The following is a 24,604-nucleotide window of genomic DNA, read 5'->3' as shown; positions in this document are numbered from 1 at the left end:
CAGCCTTACAAAAGATGTTTAAGGATGTGTTACACACAGAAACACAGAAAGATAGTCATCATTATGAAAGAATGTGAAGGCAGAAACATCTCCTAGTCAAAGTACAAAGGAAATCCAAAGCAGACAATAGGAATATTAATGGAAAAATGAAAGGGCAAAGTCATTACTTACCAATAGTAACTGTGAATGTAAATGACCTAAATTATCCAAATAAAAGATACAGGATGGCTGGATGGATTAGGAAAACAAGACCCATCTATAACAAAGATACAAGCAGACTGAAAGTGAAATGATGGAAAAAGATATTCCATGCTAACAGAAAGCAGAAATGAGCAGGTAGGTCTAGCCATCCTAAAATCAAGCAAATAGAATTTATCAAAAAAAAAAACTGTTGAAAGAGACAAAGAAGGGCATTATGTAATGATTAAGGGATCAATTCAACAGGAAGATATAACTATAATAAGTATATATGCACCCAATGCCAGGGCACATGGCTATTTAAAAGAAATGTTAATGTATCTAAAGGGGGACATAGACTCCAATACAATAGCAATGGGGGACTTCAACACCCCACTTTCAGTAATGGATAGATCAACTAGATAGAACATATACAAAGAAACAACAGAGATAATCGACACTATGGAGGACCAAATGGACCTAACTGATATCTCATTTCATAGGTGTGGAAAACACATTTTTTTATCTTTGCATGGAAGTCCATGGAATGAAGATGACATTGCAACTTATCAAAACATAGGGGATATGGCAAAAGCAATGTTAAGAGGGAAGTTTATCTCAATTGATGCCTACATCAAGAAATTAGAAAGACACCAAATATGTGAGCTATCAATGCATCTCAAGGACCTAGGAAAACAACAATAAACCAAACACAAAATTAATAAGAGGAAAGAAATAATTAAAATTAGAGAAAAAATAAATAAAATTTAAAAAATGTAAAAGATCAGTGAAATTAAAAGCTATTAAAAAAAAAAGCAGTAAAGTTGATATAGCATTGGCCCAAACAAACAAAAAAAGACGGAGAAGACCCAAATCAATAAAATCAGAGATAAAAAAGGAAATATAACAACAAATACCACATAAATAAAAAGAATCATCAGTAATTACTATAAAAAGATATATGCTAACAAACTGGAAAATCAAGAAAACATGGATAGATTCCTGAACACATAAAATCTACCAATATTGAATCATGAAGACGTAGAAAACCTAAATAGACCAATAACCAAGGCAGAGATTATATCAGTAATAATGACCCTCCCAACAAAGAAAAGCTCAGGACCAGATGGCTTCACTGCTGAATTCTACCAGACATTCAAAGAACTAATTCCAATTTTCCTCAAGTTATTCAAAACAATTGAAATGGAGGTAATCCTCCCAAACACATTCTATGAAGCCAGCATCCCTTCAATTCCTAAACCAGAAAAAGATACAACAGAGAAAGAGAACTACAGACCAATATCCCTAATGAACACAGCTTCAAAAATCCTCAATAAAAACACTAGCTAATCAAATCCAACAACACATCAGAAATTTCATTCACCCACACCAAGTGGGATTTATCCTTGGGATGCAGGGATGGCTCAACATTTGCAAATCAATAATTGTGATACATCACATGAAAAAACTGAAGAACAGAAGTTATATGATTATCTCAATAGATGTAGATAAAGCATTTGATAAATGCTTCATCCTTTCCTGATGAAGACCTTAAACAAATTGGGTATAGAAGGAACATTCCTCAACACAATCAAGGCAATTTATGACAAGCTAACAGCCAGCATCCTATTTAATAGGAAAAAGTTGGAAGCATTCCCACTAAGATCCAGAACCAGAAAAGGCCACCCACTCTCACCATTGTTATTAAATATAGCCCTGGAAGTTTTAGCCAGAGCCATTAGGCAAGATAAAGAACTCAAAGGGATACAAATTGGGAAGGAGGAAATAAAACTATCCCCATTTGCAGATGACATAATTCTATATAGAGAGGAACCAAAAGACTCCACTAAGAGACTATTGGAACTCAAAGAAGAGTTTGGGAAAGAGGCAGGATATAAAATTAACACAAAAGAGAATCAATAGCCTTTGTATACACAAACAATGCCATGGCTGAAAAAGAATTTCCAAGATCAACCCCATTCACAATAGTTACAAAAACATTTAAATACCTTGGAATTAATGTAACCAAGGAGATCAAAGATCTCCACAATGAAAATTATATAACATTAAAGAAAGAAATAGAAGAAGATGCAAAAAAATGGAAAGATCTTCCATGTTCATGGATTGGAAGAATTAATATCATCAAAATGTCCATACTACAAAAAAGCAATTTACAGATTCAACGCAATCCCAATCAAAATACTAATGATATCCTTCTCAGATCTACAAAACCGAGACTAAAATTCATATGGAATTTGAGAGACCCAAATAGTTAAAGCATCCTTATACAACAAAAACAAAGCTCGAGGCATCACAATACCAGATTTCAAGACATAATACAAGACAGTTATAATCAAAACAGCCTGGTACTGGTACAAAAATAGGTGGATATACCAATGGAACAGAATGGAAATTGCAGAAATCAGCCTAACATCTAGAACCAAGTTATCTTTGACAAAGGAGCTAAAAATCACCCCTGGAGCAAGGACACTCATTTCAAGCAATAGTGCTTGGAAAACTGGATCACCATGTGCAGATGGATGAAAAAAGACCCTACCTTACACTTACACTTAAATACACTCAAAATGGATCATGGATCTAAATCTGCAACCTGATACCATCAAATTACTTGTGAACATTGGTGAAACTTTGCAAGACATTGGCATAGGCAAAGACTTGATGCAAAACACCCCAGAGGCACAGGCAATCAAAGCCAAAATTGACAAACGAGATTACACCAAGATGAGAAGCTTCTGCACGGCAAAAGAAACACTCAGCAAGTGAAGAAACAACCAACAGAACGGGTGAAAATATTTTCAAACTATGAAACTTATAGGGGCCGGCATTGTGGCGCAGCAGTTAATACCCTGGCCTGAAGTGCTGGCATCCCATATGGGCACCAGTTCAAGACCCAGATGCTCCACTTCCCATCCAGCTCTCTGCTATGGCCTGGGAAAGCAGTGGAAGATGGCTCAAGTCCTTGGGCCCCTGCACCCACGTGGGAGACCCGGAAGAAGCTCCTGGCTCCTGGCTTCAGATTGGCGCAGCTCCAGCCATTGTGGCCAGGCAATAGCATAGAGCAGGATTGGAAGACCATCAGCCAGGACTAGAAACAGCACCTATACGGGATGCCGGCGCTTCAGGCCAGGGCTTTAACCCACTGTGTCACAGTGCTGGCCCCAGTATCAATATTTTTTTAAGATATAAATTCTCCAAAATCCTTATATGGATTCAATGCAATTCCAATCAAAATCACATTAGAATTTTTAATTGAAATTAAAAGCTATTTCTAAAATTTATATGGCAGGAAAAGATTTAGAAAACCTGAAACATCCATCACTGTATTTCAAGACTTACTCTGGAGCTGGCGCCGCGGCTCACTAGGCTAATCCTCTGCCTGCGGTGCCGGCACAGCGGGTTCTAGTCCTGGTCAGGGTGCCGGATTCTGTCCCGGTTGCCCCTCTTCCAGGCCAGCTCTCTGCTGTGGCCTGGGAGTGCAGTGGAGGATGGCCCAAGTGCTTGGGCCCTGCACCCACATGGGAGACCAGGAGAAGCACCTGGCTCCTGCCTTCGGATCAGCGTGGTGTGCCAGCCGCAGCGCGCCAGCTGCAGCAGCCATTGGAGGGTGAACCAACAGCAAAGGGAGACCTTTCTCTCTGTCTCTCTCTCTCTCACTGTCCACTCTGCCTGTCAAAAAAAATAAAAGAAAAAAAAAAAGACTTACTCTGGGCTGGCGCCACGGCTCACTAGGCTAATCCTCCACCTGCGGTGCTGGCACACCAGGTTCTAGTCCCGGTTGGGATGCTGGATTCTGTCCTGGTTGCTCCTCTTCCAGTCCAGCTCTCTGCTGTGGAGGATGGCCCAGGTCCTTGGACCCTGCACCCACATGGGAGACCAGGAGGAAGCACCTGGCTCCTGGCTTTGGATTGGCTTTGAATTGGTGCAGCACACCGGCCGCAATGCGCCAGCTGTATCAGCCACTTGGGGGGTGAACCAACAGAAAAAGGAAGACCTTTCTCTCTGTCTCTCTCTCTTACTGTCTAACTCTGCCTGTCAAAAAAAAGACTTACTCTAACACTAAAGTTATCAAGGCATGGCATTCAAGAAGGGACAAAGGTCAATGTAACAGAATAAAGAATCAATGCATAGGCATATATTATGTCAACATTATGTTAACATTACTTTGACAAAAGTGCAAAAGTAATCAATCAGGGAAAAAAGCTTTTTCAATAAGTAGTGATGGAATATACTGACACCCATAGTCAAAATAATGAATCACAATCCATACATGAAACCATACATGAAAATTAACTTCAAATGGATCGCAGTCATAATGCAAACCTAAAATGGTAAAGCTTCCTAAATAAAAAGAGAAGAGTTAGATGAAAATTTCTTACATGTAGAACACCAAAAGCATGATCTGTATAATGTAAAAATGATGGAGTCTGCCATCGTGGTGCACATTAAGCCACTGCTTACAATCCTGCATCCTATATCCAAGTGCTGATTCAGGTCCCAGCTGCTCCATTTCTAATCTGGCTTCCTGCTAATGCACTTGGGAAGGCATCAGCTAATGACTCAAGAACTTGGCCTCTGCTACCTATGTCTGAGACCCGGATGGAGTTTGTGACTTCTGGTTTTGGCCTGGCCAAGACCTGGCTATTGCAGCTATTTGGGAAGTTATCAGTGAAAGGAAGATTGTATTTCTTTCTCTGTCTCTGTCTCTTTCTCATTCTCACTCACTCTGTCATTCTACATTTCAACCAAATAATAAATAAATCTTTTTAAAACAAAAAATAATTGGACTTAATAAAAAATGTAAAAATTCTGCTATTTGAAAAAAAATTTAAGAGGATGAAAAGGTAAATCATAAACTGGGAGTAAATATCTGCAAATTACATAGCTGATATTGGATTTTTATCTAGAAAGTAGAAAGCCCTCAAACCTACATTAAGGGAAAAAACAGCTCAATTTAAAAGGTAAATAAAATTTGGATATGTCTCTAAAGAAGATTTATCAAGGGAAAATGATAAATGAACACATGAAAAGGTGCACAGTATTATTAATTAGTAGGAAAATGTAAAGAAAAAAATAACAAGATATTACTGCATGCTTAATAGAATGACTAAGAAAAAAATGAAATAGAAACTAAAAATATGAAGTGCTGACGTAGATGTGGAAGAAATAGAGCTCTCACGTATTTCTGTTAGGAATGCAAAATGGTACTGTCTCTTTGGAAAACAGTTTCCCAGTTCATTGTAAAGTTAAACATACAAGTCACACGGCTTAGCATCCTACTCCAGAGTGTTTTCTCAAAAGAAATGAAGTCTTACATTCACACAAAAGCATGTGCACAAATGTTCACAATGACTTTATTTGTAATAAACAACAGTGGAAACAAATGTTCCTCAGTGGGAGAACAGAGGAACAAAGTGCACTATGTCCATACAATAGAATACTACTCAACAAATACAACAAAACACTGATAACAAGACGAATGTGATTCAAATGCCTATCCTAAATGAAACAAGCCTGATTTGAATGTCTCCAAACTGATTTCCATGTGACATTTCAGAAAGAGCAAAATGATAAAGACACAAGACAGATCAGTGGTTGCCCCATGTTGAACATAGGGAAGAAGTTGATGCTAGAGAGTAACAAAGGAAAATTTGGGATGGGAGGCAAAGCAAGTGTTCTATAGTTTGATGTTGGTTGCATCACTGTGTGTGTTTTTCAGAACAGCACAGGAAGTAGGGTAAATCCAATGCAATGCAAACTATTTGAGTACTAAATATTTGTTTATATATACTTATAATTTCATAAATTTAACTGAATTTATAAATTATTATTTAGTAGCAGAGTTTTTAAAATGTGGGTTAAAAAAATTCTGAAAAGCTGCATAACTATTTACCATGTGAAACTCTAGCCATTATAGGCTAATACTTGCTGCCCTAAATGATGTTGAAATATACAAAGGGGAGAAGATTTAGAGATTTTATTAAATTAATGTTTGTTAATGTATAACTAGATTCTGGTTTCCTCCACAGATTAATTATTGTTATTGTTTTCTATTCTACTTCCTTGTAAATGGCACTGAGAATTTGAGATGGCAGCCTAATTGGACTTTATACTGATAGATTCTGATTCAGCAGGTCTGCGGTGGAGCCTGACAATCTGTTCTACAAACAGGTGTTTGTGCTATACCGCCAGCACCACCCATACAGTACAACTTGAATCCAGAGAGCAGAAGGTCAGTTGCATGTGGGCCAGCCAGCTTGCAAGGCTAAAAGTTAAGCTAGAGTCTGGGGGCCCGAGTCAGAACTCAAAGTATCTGCTTTACTGCATAGGGCTATTCTGTCTGCTAATCAGAAAGGAAAAAGGAAAGGAAAATATGTAAGGGGCAAGAACAAGGACGAGTGCCCTGAGTGCCTTCATATGTAGTATTTGCAGCCTGCATGATGGCCACGTAACTGAGGAGGAAACTCTAACCTGTGGCTCAGAGAGGTTCTTAGAATTCAATAACAAGTACATATACATATACATATTACAAATATCAGCCAGGAGAAGAGTATAATCACATTACTGTGCTCCATTCTCTAATACAAACCACCGTCCTTTACAAACACTATTGCCAAGTAACTATCTCATTTCCCAGTGGAAATACAGTTGATCTGTTAGTTTAAAAATTCTTCCCTTTCAGAGTGACCCAGCCTAGCCATTGGTTTGGTAGTAGGAAAGTCATTGAAGTTTTGGGCCATCTCTGTAGTGGCATCTATCTCTGAATGCTGTAACTTCTAACCTCTAAGACTGGGAAATAATTCTTTAAAAATAAATCTTCACTCATTGGTATATTTCTATAAGAATGCACCATAACTCTGTTTGATAACATTTAGTGGTATGGTTTAATTGTCTCTGGGACATGAAACTTTGTCACCAAACTTCTGTTTCCTTATACTCACCTTGAAGAGAAAGCTCTCGGCATGATAATGGATGGTATGAATGTCCACTTCACTTCCTATGCCTAACAAGTACCAGTTTGTCATTGTATCTTCATTCATTATGAGGCCATGGAGATTCCCAAAAATCTTCCCATTGATGGCTAAGAGGGAGAAAAGAACATAGTCTTTGGTTAGTGAAAAAACATACTTATACTTAATTTGGTTTTAGATGCGGTTCAAGAAGATCTTTAGATCATCAATATGTTGATCTACCTGATGAACAGGTAACAAATTTACTGACGTTTACCAATGCCCCTAACACCCTAGACCCATAATTCATATTACCATGAAATCTTTATGCAAAGAGAGCCAGAAAGGGGACCTTGTAGTTTGATTTTTAAAGCTACATCTGGGGTGGCAGTGTTTATTCAACATAATCTCTTTCCAGGCTCATGGGTGAATAGCCATATCCATACCATTCTATGGATAAGTGAACTATGGCACAAAGAATCAACATTATAGAAATCAAAATGGAATGAATTAGAAGGTATTTTCTTAATATTTCACTAGCTCAAGCTTGGCTGAATCTCCAAAAGGAGAATTTCAGGTGGACTGAACCCATGATCTAACAATGACCAAAGCAAACTGGATTTCCATGCTGTGATTCTGATGTCTCCACTATTTATGAACCTATGCATCATGACAGACAATCAAATGAGTAGCATTCATTAGTCAAGGAGAGCAGAGTGAGAAATTTTGGGAGAGGGCAACAAAATGGAGAGGTGAAAGAGTGGCTGAATCAGAAGCCAGGCTACTTTGTTTGAATCTCTATTGACAACTAGCTTTGTGACCCTGGACAAGGTCTATATTTTTATATACTTCTGGGCAAAAGTAAAACTTGGTGAAAATTGATGGATATATCAATTTGAACACATTACTCCAGTCACACTATCTGAAATGACCAAGAATCTTAAAATGTAGATACATTGAAACAGAAGTTTGGTGACAAAGTTTCATGTCCCAGAGACAATTAAACCATACCACTAAATGTTATCAAACAGAGTTATGGTGCATTCTTATAGAAATATACCAATGAGTGAAGATTTATTTTTAAAGAATTATTTCCCAGTCTTAGAGGTTAGAAGTTACAGCATTCAGAGATAGATGCCACTACAGAGATGGCCCAAAACTTCAATGACTTTCCTACTACCAAACCAATGGCTAGGCTGGGTCACTCTGAAAGAAAGCTCCAGAACATTTTCTTCAGTTTCGGTGCCCCCAGGAAGGAGAAAGGCTCAAAGAAGGAGGCTGCAAGCTTCCTGCAGTTATAGGAATTCCTCTGATTCTATCTCAACAATGGTCTTTTTAAACTCCTAATATACCATGCATTTTGTTGCTCTCCTCAAAATCATCACTGCGCTTAAAATCTCGCGGATCTTTGTTGAGATACTTCTTAATATTGTCATCCAGATACCAGGATTCATTCTCATTTACCACCAAAAACAAGAGTGCAAACTCATAATCGACATCACTTCTTCTTCCCTTTTCATTCAATATTCCTTCTCGGCATGTAATCAGAGGACCCATCAAACCGCTGTATGTATCCTGAAAGAAAAATAAACAATTATAAAAGCCATTAAATAATTGATTCACATACCACCATCCACCATGCTACTGTAGGCTCCTACTCCCCCACTCTGGACTAGAATTCAGGTCCTCTCTGGTGTCAGACTCACTCCATCTCTCACCCATCTTGTTGACCACCATCTGATCAATCTCGACACTTCCGTATCTAGAAGTCTTCAGAGACTTTCTGCAGCCTACAAAATAAACTTCAAATCCTTAACAAGTCCTTAAGCCCCTCTGTGTGTTCCTTGATTGAACTTCTGGCTTAGGCTTCCCGTTGCTCCCTTTGGACTCTATCTGGTACACAAATGAGACTCTACAAGCTTCTCCAACATGCCTCATACTTTCCTGTCTTCAGCTTTGCTCATGATATTCTCTCTCCCAAGACTCTCTTTCCAAAGCCTCCTTTGGCACCCTAGATCGCCTCCTGCTCCTATAGAACTCAGCAAGTTCTTAGCTGTATTTTAGTTATAAGTGTAAACATGTATTATTTTCCCCCACAAAGCTTTAAGTTTCTCCAAGGCAAGAATATTTTGCATCGTTCATAGTATTTGATTATTTGCACATTACAAATGCTTAAACAAATACTCATTGGGATGCATGAATGAATGAACAAATAACTATGTTTCCCATAATTCTAATATGTAAGTTTATTTTTTAAGCATCTTGCATATATGTCTCCAGAACCCCAGCACTGTCCAGTATAACTCAAGGACATTAATACAAGCCATTTAATAACCAATAAAAAAGTTAAGATAATATTTCACTTTATTATAATGGATAATGCTTACATATTATATCAGATATGACTTTAGTTTGGACTTTGGTTTACAACATGTAATTAAATACAATAGTTGTTTTACATACACATATCTGGCTCAGATAGAATTGAATCTTTGCCATTATAATATGCCCTATTTATCATTCTACTAGTTTCGTGCTTTCAGATACTATGTTTAAAGTACGTTTACTTTTCTTGTGCCCTGGTAGTTTTGGTAATGTCATTAAAATTAATAACTCACATATGCAACATCATCCGTGCATTTCATTCTAACATACTTTCACTTATTTTAATGTTTTTACATATCCTATTCTGTTTCAAATTATCTGTAAGTTCTAAATATGGTACTGAAATATTGTCTTTATTCCCCTAGACTTTAACTGAAGAGTCAGCAAACACTATTTTTTGTAAAGCACCAGATAGTAAAGATTTTTTTACTTAGTGGGCCATGTTTTCTCTCCCACAACTATTTAACTTTTGACTCAACCACAGACAATGTTAATGAGTGAACATGACTGGATTTGGCCCCTGGGCCATACTTGGAGCCCTATGCTATAAACCATTGCACCCCTTCACTTATACCAACCCGAGTTGTGATGACGTGCATAGTCAACTTACAGCCACATTACTTTAAGCATTTTGGTTGCTCTCTCCCCTTTACCTTCACAAAGTTTACTGTTGAATAGTAAACCCATGGAATACAATTGGGATCAGAGGGCCCTGGACCAGATCTTTTAGGGACATTCCATCTGTAAGTTTTTATTTCTCCTGAAATAAATGAGAAGAAATGGAAAGAATTTACTAATGTTTTGTAGTGTTTGGACCTAGAAAAGTACAAACTGGTCTTTATTCACTTTAGTCAATGTGTGTTGCTAGAAAGAATCACCCAGTCATTAAAAATTGCCTTTTTAAGCTCACACATTGATTTCTATAATTTCAAAGTGAAATTTTGTCATTTCTGACTCCAGCCTTCCTTCTAATGTGCCTTTATCATTTGTCAACAGGTATATTTTCAGATATGAAGATGTGATTTATACTTCACTGTTTTTCTTCTTCAAATTTTGTATCTTCTGTTCAGGAATTAGCCTTGAGCATACTTTAATCATCAATAATCTCAGCCTTGGCCTTTTATGGGAGTCACCAGGGAACTTTCTAAACTTTCAGTACTTAAGTGCTCAGGCCTCACCCCAACCCAGTGAAATCAGAGTACTAGGGTCTGAGTCCCAGGTACTAGTATTTTTGAGAGCTTCTCAGGTGAGTAAGGTAGAACCAGAGATAATTCGAGACATCTAGTTCTAAATCTCAACTCTATGCCTTTCTATTTATCCATAATTTACCAAGCTACTTTTCTTCATTGATGCTTAGTTTCCTACCTATAAAGTGGGCTAGTCACCCCAGTTTCCAGATTGTTGTGAGGATTACATAAATATAAAATTAAATACATGGGATAGTGCCTCACATTGAAGGAAGTAAATAAATGTAAATTTTTATGAATATCCATAGCAAATCTGTGGGAAGGAATCATATATATCCACCCCACAGGGCTGACCCAGAGCCTTGCATAAAGGAGGAACCAGTACATCCACACGAATTAGCAATAGAACCATACTATAATATAGAAGTCCCAAGTAAAAGCCACATTTAAATCATTGTCTCCTTTAGAACTATCTGCGGCCCATTCCCAACCCATGGGTATGTACATTAAAAAAAAAATCTAGACACAGACCTTGAACCTTTTACAGAAATGAACTCAAAATGAACCACAGAAGTAAATGATAATGTAAACTTATAAAACTCCCAGAAGATAATGTAGGAGAAAATCTAGATGACTTGGATATGGTAATGGCATTTTAGACATAAAACCATCAACATGATCCATGAGAGTAAAAATTGCTAAGCTGGAGTCCATTAAAACTGAAAACTTCTCTGTGAAGATAATGTCAAGAGAATGAGAAGACAGGCCCACATTGAAAGAAAACATTTGCAAAGAACACATTTGATAAAGGCCTGTTAATACAAAATGAACAGAGAATTAGCAAAATTCAACAGGGAGAAAACAACATGATTTTAAAATAGAACCAAATAGATACCAAAATAGACCTAAACAGACATCTCACCAAAGAAGATATACAGGGGGCAAGTAAGCATAGCAAAAAATAATTGCCATCACATGTTATTAGGGAATTGTGTATAAAATCAATGATGTCATACCACTGTATATCAATTAGCATAGCCAAAATCCAGAATATAAAGAACATCAAATACTGACAGGATATGGGACAAGAGGACTTCTCATTCATTGCTGTTGAGAATGCAAAATAGTACAGCCACCTTGGGAGGCAGTTTGGCCATTTTTCACAAAACTGCACATATTCTTACCATATGACCCTGCATTAGTGTTCCTTAATATTTACTCAAAGGGTTTGAAAATTATGTCTATACAAAAACCTGCACATGACTATTTATAGTAGCTGTCTTCATAATTATAAAAACTTAGAAGAAACCAAGGTGTCCTGTAGCCTGTCAGTGGACAAACTGTGGTATAGCCACACAATGGAATATTATTCAGTGAGAAAAAGAAACAAGCTATCAAGCCATGAAAAGACACAGAGAAAACTTAAATGCAAATCACTGAATAAAAGGATTCAATTTTTAAAAAGACTATATTTTACATTTTGTGTTTCTGTGTGGGTGCCAACTGATGAAATCTTTACTTAATATATACTAAATCGATCTTCTGTATATAAAGATAATTGAAAATGAATCTTGATGTGAATGGAATAGGAGAGGGAGCAGGAGATGCGAAGGGTATGAGTGGGAGGGAAGCTATGGGGGGGGAGGAAGCCATTGTAATCTATAAACTGCATTTTGGAAATTTATATTTACTAAATAAAAATTAAAAAAAAAAGACTATGGGCAGGTGTTTAGCTTAGCAGTTAAGTCACTGGTTGAACACCTGCATTCTCCATAAGACAGCCTGGGTTAGATTCTTGGATCCAGCTTCTGATTCCAGCTTCCTGCTAATACAGACCCTAGGAGGCAACAGACAATGGTTCAAGTAGTTGGTTTCCTGCCACTCACGTCGGATACCTGAATTGAATTCCTGGCTCCCATCTTCCACCCAGCCAGTCCTGATCATGGCAGGCATTTAGGGGGTGAACTAGCAGATAGGAGCATCATTTCTCCTCTCTCTCCCTCCCTCCCTTTCTCTCTCTCTTTTTCTCTCTCTCTCTCTCTCCCTCCCTCCCTTTCTCTCTCTCTCTTTTTCTCTCTCTCTCTCTCTCCTCCTCACCCTTCCCTCTCTCCTTCACTTTCTTTTTCTCTCTCTCCCTCACCTTTGCCCTCACCATTATTCTGTCAACAAAGTAAATGAAGTTGTTAAAATCCTTTAAAAGAGGCCAGCGCCGTGGCTCACTAGGCTAATCCTCCACCTTGCGGCGCCAGCACACCGGGTTCTAGTCCCGGTCGGGGTGCTGGATTCTGTCCCGGTTGCCCCTCTTCCAGGCCAGCTCTCTGCTGTGGCCCGGGAGTGCAGTGGAGGATGGCCCAAGTCCTTGGGCCCTGCACCCCATGGGAGACCAGGAGAAGCACCTGGCTCCTGCCTTTGGATCAGCGCGGTGCGCCGGCCGCATCACCCCGGCCGCGGCGGCCATTGGAAGGTGAACCAACGGCAAAAGGAAGACCTTTCTCTCTGTCTCTCTCTCTCACTGTCCACTCTGCCTGTCAAAAAAAAAAATCCTTTAAAAGTGTACATACTAGATCATTCCAACTACATGACATTCTGGAAAAAGCAAAATCATAAAGACAACATAAAAATCAGTAGTTTCCAGAGAGAGAGAAATAAATGGACAAATCAGAGAATTTTTAGGGCAATGAAACTAACTCTGTGTGGTACTACAATGGTGGATACATGTCACTGTACATTTGTTACAAACTATAGGGTGTATACATCAAGAGTGAATGGACTTTGTTGATAATGATATAGGTTCATCAGTTAAATAAATGTGCCACTCCCAGGGGAATACTGATATTGTGGGAAAGTATACAACTGTAGACACAAGAGGTATATAGAAAATTCCTACTTTCTGATCAATTTTCTGTGAACCTAAAAATGCTCTACAAAATAAGATTTATTAATTAAAAATAAAACTGGTGTTCTACTTCCTTTATGAAGCTTTCCCTAGGTTGGCAGGGTCTGGGGAAGAAGCAGGCACCACATCCAGCTGGGAAGATGGCAAGAAGTAACTGAAACAGACCAAGAAGCAGGCAAGGAGACTGATGAGGAAGCTGAGGCTTTCAAGCAAAACAAAAAGAGGAGAAGCTCAAGGAGCTAAAAACAAAGGCTAAAGGGAAGTGTCCCTTAACCACAGGTGGATGGAGGAATCTGGGGGAAAAATTAAGCTGTTTCTTGTTCCTATGGTGAGCCTTGATTCCATTTCTGTCTAAACATCTGGATTTCCTGCCATAGCATCTTTTGCCACCATAGCAAAGACTAAGGGAGCCTGTAGTACATTCACAAATAAACTTTTGCAAAATAAAAAAAGGAAAAAAAATTGCCCTAATTACTCCTTTCTCCTAGTTGATTTATCCTAATGAATCAATAGCTTTCATGGATTTTTCCTTCTCTAAAAATATTTTAAACACTCGCAGGAATATTCTGGAACTTTGTCATCACCTAGCATGAATAATCTTCCTAACTACTAAAGTGATTCTGCTTGTCCTTTTTACCCCCAATGCATCTTAATCATCTCAAGAGAAATATTTTGTCAACAGCCTAGGTTCTGGAGTCAAACAGCTGAGATTCCACCATTTCTGAGATAGGACATAATCGAGTTCTTTAGCCCTCTAGTTTTAGACATGTGTTAAATGACATAACAATTCCACAGTTGGTCAAATATAGGAAAAACTTTTACATTTTAAAATATCTGAAGTCAAGATGCATTATTTACTCTGTAGTATGTTAAGGTTTAATTGGCCCTATGTTTTTCTTTTTTTAGTAATAGATAAAATAATGATGGGTATTATAATCCATGATGTCAGATTTCATGCAGTATTTTAGTATTTACCTTGCTGGGCTGTAAGGATAAATGAGCTTCCCAGTTTTTTTTTTTTTTTTCTAATATGAAGCCTAGCACCTGGCAAGTTTGACACCCACTGTGAGTTAGCCATTATTATTTATTAAACACTTATTGAATGAATGATGAGCTCACCCTGGGAGTGTGGGTGATGGCTGACACACACTGACATTAAGATGAGCTCTCCAAGATCCCTCAGAGATGAGAAAAGAGTTGAACTTGGCATCCTCATTATGATGGCGCAGATATCTGGTGTAACTTACCTGGCTGTGTGATGGGCACTTGGAGTCGCTTTCCACTATCCATGTCCTCCACACCCTGGGCTGAGATGGAGTAGGGCCGGCTGGCTTTGTTCTTAAATATGATCAAGATGGAGTCGCCCACCTCAGCGTGAATCATTGGGCCTAAAGGCAAACAGGCCTGTGTGCATTATCATTGCCCTTTCCACACTGGTGTAATTTAAATGTAGATATTTAACAAAGCAAAACAGAAGTTAGCATCTTCATTAGGTTACTTCCTTTAGAGGACAGCATTGTGTAGTGTTAAATATCACATAGTGTTTGACCATGGGACCAAGCTGAGTTTGAATAAATACTCCTTCACTTATTAGGTCTTGGATGATTCTTATAATCTCCCTGAATCTCAATTTTCTCATCTGTAAAATGTGTGTAATGATAATCTTCTCATGAGATTACAGTAAAGATTAAATAAGATAATGTATGAGAAGTGCTATTTCAGTACATCGAAGCACAGTAAGTGCTCAATAAATGCTTAACTCTTTCCTGTTGCTGAGAAATGATCCCAGAGAAATCCATACCCACGTGATGTGGTGTCTCAGTTATAAACCTCATGTGTAAACCCTTTGATAAGTCTGAAATTGCTCATTGTCAAATAAATGGAAAGGAGAAGGAGGATCCAGGGAAATATAAGGGCCAAATAAGAAGACATTGATTTACGATCAAGACAATGATTTCGCCAATGCATGTCTAACACTCTTTCTCAATAGACGGATTCCTTGAGACATGCAATCTTAGTTCCTCACATCTGCACATTTCTGTTGCAAGCAACCAGCCTGTGTGCCAAGGGAGATGAGCCTGTGCCAGCATGCCTGTGGCTGGAAGCCTCTCCCCTTACAGTGCTCAGAACAGGCACACCCACACTGGTGGAGCCTCATAATCCCAGAGGCTTCTTGAGGCCCTGTTTCGTGATCAGTAGACTCCCACTTTGGAAGCACCTCAGACCTGATCCCTGTGGTCCTCTCCTGAGTATTTTGTGCCTTCACCAGCCGTAGAGGGATTCACTCACAGTCAGTGGTCTGGCCTCATCCATCCATTCTTCACTGATTTAAGTCATGGTTTTAATAGCTTTTCTGAAAAACCCACTAAAGGCATAAGTAATTTTAAAATTTGCTGGGCTATTACTCTCTTCAGAATCAAATACTTAGCATGAATCAGGAAGTGTATGAACGTAACTCTTTTCTATGACAAAGCTAGACAGAATGCTATGCATATTTTAAGCAATACATTCTACTATAGTGACATATTAAAATCATTATTTGTACACTTATTACCATGGAAATTGCACGTGCCTTGGTGGACTGGTGAGTAGGAGCAAATGCCTTTACTGTGCAACAGGCTGCTGGGAGCAGAAATGAGTCAAGGTGTGGCTGCCACGTGCCCTTTGGGCAATTCTAGCAGCTCTGGCCTCTCTGTAAGCAGTAGAAAATGAGGGGCCAGGCCTCATGCTCCCCTGGCTGAAGTGCTGCTGGCCTTGCTTCCCATAAAATCATTCATTTGTGTGTTTTACTGAGCAGAACTGAAACAGGGCTCTTTGCGGGTACAGCCCACTCCCCTTAGCAGGACCAGTGCCCTTCTTCAGAGCTCTGTTGCTCTACATAGCTCAGATGAGTGACTGTTCCTTCAGGGCTGACTTACTCACTGGGTTGATAAACAAGCTCCTGTGCCAGAGTTAATAGGTCGGGGAGGATGGGGATGGGACATGCATATCAAGCTAGGAGCCATGGTATCTTATTTTAATCCTGAACAGCACCCTGTAAAGCCACACTGTCCATCTAAGTTCCCTTTGCATTAAGAAAAAAAAAAAATTAAACAAGAGTTCCAAAAAGTGTTCCAGGATAGCCATCAGCCTTAAGACTTCATCTTCAAGATGCGGTCAGGTCTAGTGACCCTCAGGTGAGGAAAAGTAGGGGAAAGAAAGCAGGGAGAGCTTATCTGATGGCTTGATGGCCAGCCCAGACATCTGGGGCTCCTAATAGCCCCAGGGGGATCTGAGAAGGCAATGAGTGAAGCCTCTAGAATGAAGCCAGAGCTTTCACCCTTCACATCCAACTCATATCAGGGGTTTGCTTTGTGTAGGCACTGTGCATGGAAGATCCAGGACCTGGAAGTGGTCATACAAAATACCTCCTGATGTTCTGAAATATTGAATTGTTTCAAAGTTAGCATTTTCTGACTCAGCGGAGGGGTAGGAAAGAAGGCTGGCCTGCCCTGATGATATTGACTCCTCTGGTGTGTTATTCCATAGTCTCACTGTGACCATTCTTTGCCTGAGCTGAGCATACAGCCTGCTCCCTGGTAATGGTAGAACCGGAAGTTGCTTCAGCTAGATGAATGCAGTGAGACTCCCCTCTGTCTCAGCCGCATGTGTGCATGTGTGTGTGTGTGCATACACACAGGCACGTGCGTGCTTGGGGCTGACAGTGCGTGGCTGAAATCTGTGCCATACCCAGCAGTTCTAAGTGCTGCTCTCGCGGCGGTCGGGCTTTGATCTCCACAAATTCTCCATTCGTGTACTCCCTGTAAACCACCTTCTTATACTGAGAGCCAATCCAGTTTTCAGTATGGTTCATGAATATGTCTCCATGTCTGCAAATCACAAGCATTGGAAGTTAAACTCGTTAGAAGGTGGGAAATCCTCAAGTGCTTCTGAGGGACTCGGGGTGCTCCAGAGAAGTGCTCCCCAAACCCAGTTATGAGCAGGGTCTCCCTGGGGAACTGGCCTTTTGTACCACTCTCTGGGAGTAGGGCCAGGAATCTGCACTTAGAGCTCACCACGTTCTGAGATGAGTAGCCCAGAACTGGCTCACAGCCCGCTCAGGAGCCATCGCTCTAAACACTGCTAGGGCTGAATAGGGTGAACCCTAGAGATTCTCGGGACCTCTGAAGTTGCATTTCTTTTCTCAGGACTAACTAACCTCCAGCACACGCCCATGTACACATGCACACCTATACCCACACACACTCACGCTTGCCCTCTATCACTTAGAATTCTTCCAGGTTTCACAAGTACCTTCTGATCATTCTGAACCTTATAATGCTTTTCAACTTTGAAAGATCTCAAGAAGGCCTACATGTTCTATATTATGCTTATACCTATGTACAAATACAAATACACTCAATTCTTGTAACTCATGGTGGTTAGGTTCTAGAAAGTCTCTGAGAACATATATATACATAAATATATGAATTTATATAGCTTATTGCTTATCTTTAAAATAAAACATATATTATATAAATTGAATATATATTATATATAACATATAAATACATATATAAATTAAATATACATATAAATTAAAAGTCAGAAAGATAGAGATATCCAGTACATAAGTTCACTCCCCAAATGCCTGCAACAGCTGGGCTAGGACAGGCTGAAGCTAGGAGCATGAAACAGTCTGGGTCTCCCATGTGGGTGGCAGGAATCTAAGGATTTCAGTCTTCATCTGCTGCCTCCCAAGGTGTGCTGCAGGAAGCTGGATCAGAAGCAAAGGAGCAGGACTCAAACCAGGCATTCCAATATGGAATGGCCTTAACAGCTGAGCCAAACACCCATCCTGGAGTTGGGGGGTAGGATATTTTTTTAAACAGTGAAATCATCCATATAAAGTAAAAATACATAAAACTTGTACCCTTAAATAGACTCAAAAATGACACTTGTGTCTAGTATGAGAGCTGAAGCATATATATGTACTCAACAAGGTAGATCCCCACAGGAGATAGATTTAAAATCCATCCGTTCGGGGCTGGTGGTGTGGCATAGCAGAAAAAACTGCCGCATGTAATGCCAGCATTCCATATTGGCACCAGTTTGAGTCCCAGCTGCTCCACTTCCAATCCAGCTCCCTACTAATGTGCCCAGGAAAGCAGCAGAAGATGGCCCAAGTCTTTGGGCTCCTGTGCCCGTGTGGGAGACCTGGAAGAAGTTCCTGGCTCCTGGCTTCGATCTGTCCCATTCCTGGCCATTGTATCCACTTGGGGAGTGAACTAGCAGATGAAAGGTCTCTTTCTCTCTAACTCTCTCTAACTCTCTCTCTCTCTCTCTCTCTCTCTCTCTCTCTGACTGTGCCTTTAAAACACATAAAATAAATCTTCAAAATAAAATTAAGCCTATCCATTCAATCTCCCTAACACAGTGAGTCTCATACCCTTCCACTTCCTCCCTTAACTGCCTGCTTTCTAACCCCAGCCACCTCCATCACTGACCTGTGTTGACTGTAACTGTGTTTATCATTCTCCCCAGCATGAGCACTCCTCCCTCCCTCTATTCTTTACACTGCAGGTAGAGTGATCCTAAGCTCTAAGTTTGGTACAAGTTTCTCCTTGGTCAACCTTTTTGTGGTTTCCCACTGACAAACTCAACTTGGGTTTTGAACTCCCTCCACTATTGACTTTGTCACCTCCCCAGCTTCCTTTCCCATCCTGGCCCTACATACCCTGCACTCTAGTCATTCTGAGCATTTCCTCTCTCTTTAAAAATTTTTTTACTGATTGATTTTTATTTTATTTGAGATTAACAGACAGAGATCTTCTAACTTATGGTTCACTCTCCAAATGCCTGCAACAGCTGAATCTGGGCCAGGCCAAAGCCAGGAGCTAGGAACTCAATCTGTCTCCCACATGTGGAAAGCAGAGACTCAAGCACTTGAGCCATCACCTACTAACTCCCAGGCTGCACATAGCAAGAAGCTGGAACAGAAGTGGTGCCAAGACTCAAACCAAGGCACACTGATAAGGGAAGTGGATGTCCCAAACTGCAACTTAACCACTGTGTCAAACCCCAAGGACATTCATCCTCTTGAACATCAACTGCTCTGCCCTTTACCCCCCAGGCCCTCATGCACATTGCTCCCTCTGCCAAGAACATGGTGCTCACTTCTTCCACTGACCACCTAACCTGTTCTTGCCTTTCCCCAAGGTGAGGCTGTGCACTGCCACCATGAGCTCCCACTGACTGCACTGCCCTCTCAGAGAGTGCCTCTTTTCATATGTTTCTTCTAACATCTTCCCCATGGACAGTGAATTCTGTATGGGAAAGGACTTTGTCTTTTTCCACACTGTTTTATCAATGCTTTGCAGAATGCCCAGCATAGCAACTGTTTAATAAACTCATATATAGAGACCCAACTACTTGAGCCACCCAGATGGGAGACACAGATGAGTTCCTGGTTCCTGGCTTTGCCCTGACCCAGCCCCAGCTTTTGCAGGCATTTAGGATGTGAACCGGTGGATAGGAGCTCTCCCCGTTTCTGCCTTAATAAAATATTTAATAAATAAATTTTTAAAGAGATTAGGAACAACAATGTGTAGTGTAATTTGTGTGTGTTACAACCTTAGAAGGTTCCTATAAGATATGGGGAGGGAAGAATTGTGGGGAGGGGCCTGGGGTAGATGGTAAGAAAGGACAAAGAGGAACAGTGGCATGAAAAAAACACATAGTACGCTGGAGAGAACACAGCTCAGTCTTTCAAAGATCTCTGTTCCATTCCAGCTCTACCGGTGAGTAGTGGAAGGGCCTGTTTGCACCTGACTCTCCTCGTCTGTATATCAGCACACTACTGCCAAGCAGCAGGTTGTTGTGACATGGAAGATACTGGGGAAGAGGTCTGCAGTCTCTGCCTAACTTCTTGGCTTAGCTCTATTCTTCTGCACACTGGGGAGTTTGGTTCCCGGACTTTACAGCTTAGGGCAGTAGAGGATGAATATTCCATGCCTGCTCCCCACACAGCACTGCTGATTCTTTGGCATTTGGCTGGCTGACAGCACTGTCAAGGGAGAGTCAATCTTGTGGACTTACAGTGCCTACTGCAGAGACCTGTTCTTCCTCACCCAGTTCAGGGATCTCTCTGAAGACAATGGCCACCTATCCTCCGTGGTTCTCCACCTGCTGGGTCCATTTGGCCAACGGCTTATCCTTGGCTCCCCTTCCCCAGGCTCCACAATCTATAGCTGCCTATCCTTTCACAGGATCTTTGCCTCCAGTGACCCCATTGGTCTTCCCAGCCCCGCTATCACTGTGGGGTCTGCCTCTTTCCCTAGACCTTAGCACACAGCACACTCACACCAAGGCACACCCATTCACGTGAACCAGCACCTGTGGCAAGGGTGCCCTCAAGATAACCCCGGACTTCCTATCAGGGGTAAAGATGGGCAGTTTCCCTAACTTTCCATGATGGTAGGGAAGAGCCTCTGTCTGCTCTAACTGTGCAGATAAAACCGGGTCATTGTTAGGGTTCCACCTTTGATAAAGGCCTACAGAGCATGCGCAATCCCACCGAAGAGACTTGGCGGCTTCGCTGGCGGTACCTTTCCCCTCCTGCGTCCAAGTGCTGCTTTTCGAACTCCCAGTTTTTGTTAGGGGCATAATCCCATTCTACCTCTTCAGCGGCGATGTAAAAGGTTCTTATCATCCCGTATGGCTGTTCAGAAGGGTCCTTGTTGCCACAGCTGTTGACTTCATAGATCTGAGCCATGCCCCTCGCGAAGTGGTGCAAGGTGGAACAGAACACCTTGAAAATGCCTGAAAGAGAAAGGCTTGGCCTTGTGTGTGGTGCTCGATTGTTGTGTGTGTGTGTGTGTGTGTGTGTGTTCTTTTTTTAACAAATCTGTATGTTTATTCCAAAATCAATAAACAGTAGGGTGGGGTTTTTTAATAATCAATTTTATAATATTTTATTATCAGGCCTCTATAAGAATAAATGACTTGGGGCTGGCACTGTGGCACAGCAGGTTAAAGCCCCAGCCTAAAGCATCAGCATCCCACATGCACACCAGTTCGAGTCCTGGCTGCTCCACTTCCAATCCAGCTCTCTGCTATGGCCTGGGAAAGCAGTAGAAGATGGCCCAAGTCTCTGGGCTCCTGCACCAGTGTGGGAGACCTGGAAGAAGCTCCTGGCTCTTGACTTCAGATGGGCTCAGCTCCGACCATTTTTTTTCGACCATTTGGGGAGTGAACCAGCAGATGGAAGACCTCTCTCTCTCTGTGTCTCTACTTCTCTCTGTAACTCTTTCAAATAAATCAAAATAAATCTTTTTAAAAAAGAATAAATTACTTCAAACATATTTATTTCTGGTGCCAGAAATGTCATCTGAAATTCATTTGAGTAGAAAAATAAACCCCATATGGATGCTGGTTCTAGTCCCAGCTGCTCCTCTTCCAGTCCAGCTCTCTGCTGTGGCCTGAGAAAGCAGTGGAAGATGGCCCAAGTCTTTGGGACCCTGCACCCATGTGGGAGACTGGGAGGAGGATCAGCGTAGCTCCCGCCATTGTGGCCATTTGGAGAGTGAACCAACAGACGGAGGAGCTTTCTCTCTGTCTCTCCCTCTCACTGTCTGTAACTCTACCTCTCAAATAAATAAATAAAATTTAAAAGAAAGAAAGAAATGTAGTCTGTCTTTCTCCCTCCCTCCCCCTCCTTTCTTTCTTTCTTTCTTTGTCAAAAAGTGACTTCTCAGAATCTTTCCTATGACACATACCTGTTGGAAGAGTCATTCCTGGAAAATCACTGTAGGTGTGACTCTCTTAGCCCAACACAGTTTAAAATGAACTAATCACCTGTAGGTTTAATATTCTAGACAAAGTTCAAATTAGGACACATTTATGAGGTCATACATTTTTTCCTAAAGAAGTTTATAAACTACAGAGCACAATAAATATGTAAGGTATTATTAAAGTCAAATGTATTCCTTCAATAAGCCTTTTCATTTCCAATGGTAGATCTATATTATCCCAGACAAAAAGGAACAAGAGAAAAGAAAAATTAACTAGGGTTCTTTATGTAAAACTATAATCATGTCTGAATGAAAATCATGTAATATTTTACACTGAATTTCCTAGTTATTTTGGCATCAGGGAAATAATCCTAATTGAACCCTTCATAAAATTATATAAAATAAAATTATGAAAAACTCCCAATGGAATTACTGGATCAATGAATCTTTTCTAATAGACCCTATTTTTAGAGGTGAGTGATTACTGAGCCTCTCACTCACCATCTACAACACACAAAGAGAGCTATATCTTGTTCTATACCATACTTCTTGTCTAAATATTGCCAAACTACCCTTTCTGGATGAGCAAAATCTGTTGATCCAATTCATACCTGAGCACCACCATTGAATTGTATCCTCATAAGGAAGAGTCTTAGCACAAAGATTAAAGACAGACCTGGAAAGACCTTCCTCTGTGTATGATTTTTTTCCAGGCAGCCCATTATTTTTACATGTCCATCGTGGTTCTTCAATAGTCAAGAAATTGTAGTCTCCACGAACAAAGTGGAAATGTTTAAGTTGCAGCCTATAATCTACCCACATTTTGAGTATCCTTCTTAACTTATAGGTAAGGAACAGGAATTAGTAAAATGATCGAGCATTTAAGTAGTCACAGATTTATGCTTATCATCAAACATAAACCAGAAAACATTGCTATGATGCACTTTAGAGCTCTGTAGGACACATAGGTAATATTCAAGGCATGAGAATAAGTAGCCAACTTCCTGAAATTATTCCATCTCTAGCTCTGAGTGCTGATTTCTATATATTAAAACAATTTGACAGTTTCGCAATACACTCCCCTCTTTGGTCTTGAAGAGTGCATTAAAATTCTTTTAAAAATTGGAGTCCAATGCATCTCTCAGTTTTTATGCCTCATAATTGATCACCTACACTAGTGTAGGGAGGTAGAACACTACAAGAAGTTTATAAAACAAAGGTTATGGAGCTCCTAGGCTCAGCTCTTAAGCATAGATTTTGAAGACCAAGGTTCAAAATCTTAACTGATGACAGAAAGGCATCTAAACTGTGGCTCTAGTGTGAAACAAAGAAATAGAATGTCCATTAATATATGAGATAGAGTTGGCAAGTATTCATCTCACATTGCATATTTGTTTCTTGTTAAGGCTGATGAAAAAGTTGGGTTGAAAAAACATGTTGAATACCCATAGTACTAGCCCTCCTCACGTTCATGAAGCAGTTAGCATATGCTAATCTATGTTGCTCTATGCCTTTTATAAAAATGCCCAAATTATCTAATTCACTTGGAGTCTCTAAGAGAAGAAGTTCCAGGTACTAACTTTTAATGGGACATCCAAGGACTGCAGACCCAATGCAGCTTGCCCAAGTGTGCCCAGCAGAATGAAAATAGAGGTATTCCCAAATGACTCATCAAGAGGGCACTGTCAGTCCCTAGATAAAGGGCACCAGGCATATACAGTTTGGCTGTATCCATAATCCAGAAGCATCCAGTGTGCTATCTTTGCCAGGTAGATGCTCCAGAGCAGTAACTAGAATAATGTCTATGCCTAAGAAGAGTAAACCTAACCTCCTTCTCAGGGCTGAATTTTTCATGGATATGAAGTCAAAAACATTCACATGGGATTTATGCAGCAAAGTAATTTAGTAAATTAGAAATTTAGAAATTTGTGGATGTCTCTTTATAAACTTTTTTTTAATTTAATCAAGAGGCAGAGAGACAGAAACAGGGTGGGGAATGGAGGAAGAGGGGCTGGGCTGGACTTGATCAGGGAGAAATCAGAAGCTCTGAATTCAATTTAGGTGCCCTGTGGGTGGCAGGAACCCAACTACTTGAGCCATCACCTGCTGTCTCCCAGAGTCTGCCCTGGCAGGAAGCTGGAATCAAAGGTCAGAGCTGAGACTAGAATCTGGATGCTCTGATACAGACTGCAGGCTAAATGCCCACACCTGGATGTCACT

The 24,604-nt window shown here is 40.3% G+C and overlaps 1 protein-coding gene across 1 annotated transcript in view; it reads right to left on the bottom strand.

Annotated features, from left to right (window-relative positions):
* Positions 1–24,604, bottom strand: part of HEPHL1 (hephaestin like 1) — an 83,236-nt gene that overhangs the window by 5,875 nt on the left and 52,757 nt on the right. The window contains exons 12-17 of the mRNA XM_008262585.5: positions 21,200–21,413; positions 17,343–17,482; positions 14,861–15,001; positions 10,184–10,290; positions 8,498–8,720; positions 7,137–7,276 (exon numbers count right to left, since the gene is read on the bottom strand). Coding sequence (XP_008260807.3) covers positions 7,137–7,276; positions 8,498–8,720; positions 10,184–10,290; positions 14,861–15,001; positions 17,343–17,482; positions 21,200–21,413 — 965 coding nt within the window. The remainder of the gene's footprint in view (positions 1–7,136; positions 7,277–8,497; positions 8,721–10,183; positions 10,291–14,860; positions 15,002–17,342; positions 17,483–21,199; positions 21,414–24,604) is intronic.

This window comes from Oryctolagus cuniculus, chromosome 1 (genome assembly GCF_051225735.1).
Source record: "Oryctolagus cuniculus isolate XC-2025 breed Fujian yellow rabbit chromosome 1, ASM5122573v1, whole genome shotgun sequence".
Lineage (NCBI taxonomy): Eukaryota > Metazoa > Chordata > Mammalia > Lagomorpha > Leporidae > Oryctolagus > Oryctolagus cuniculus.
The sequence above is the reverse complement of the archived record's forward strand: the minus strand, read 5'-3'. Positions and strand labels throughout refer to the sequence as shown.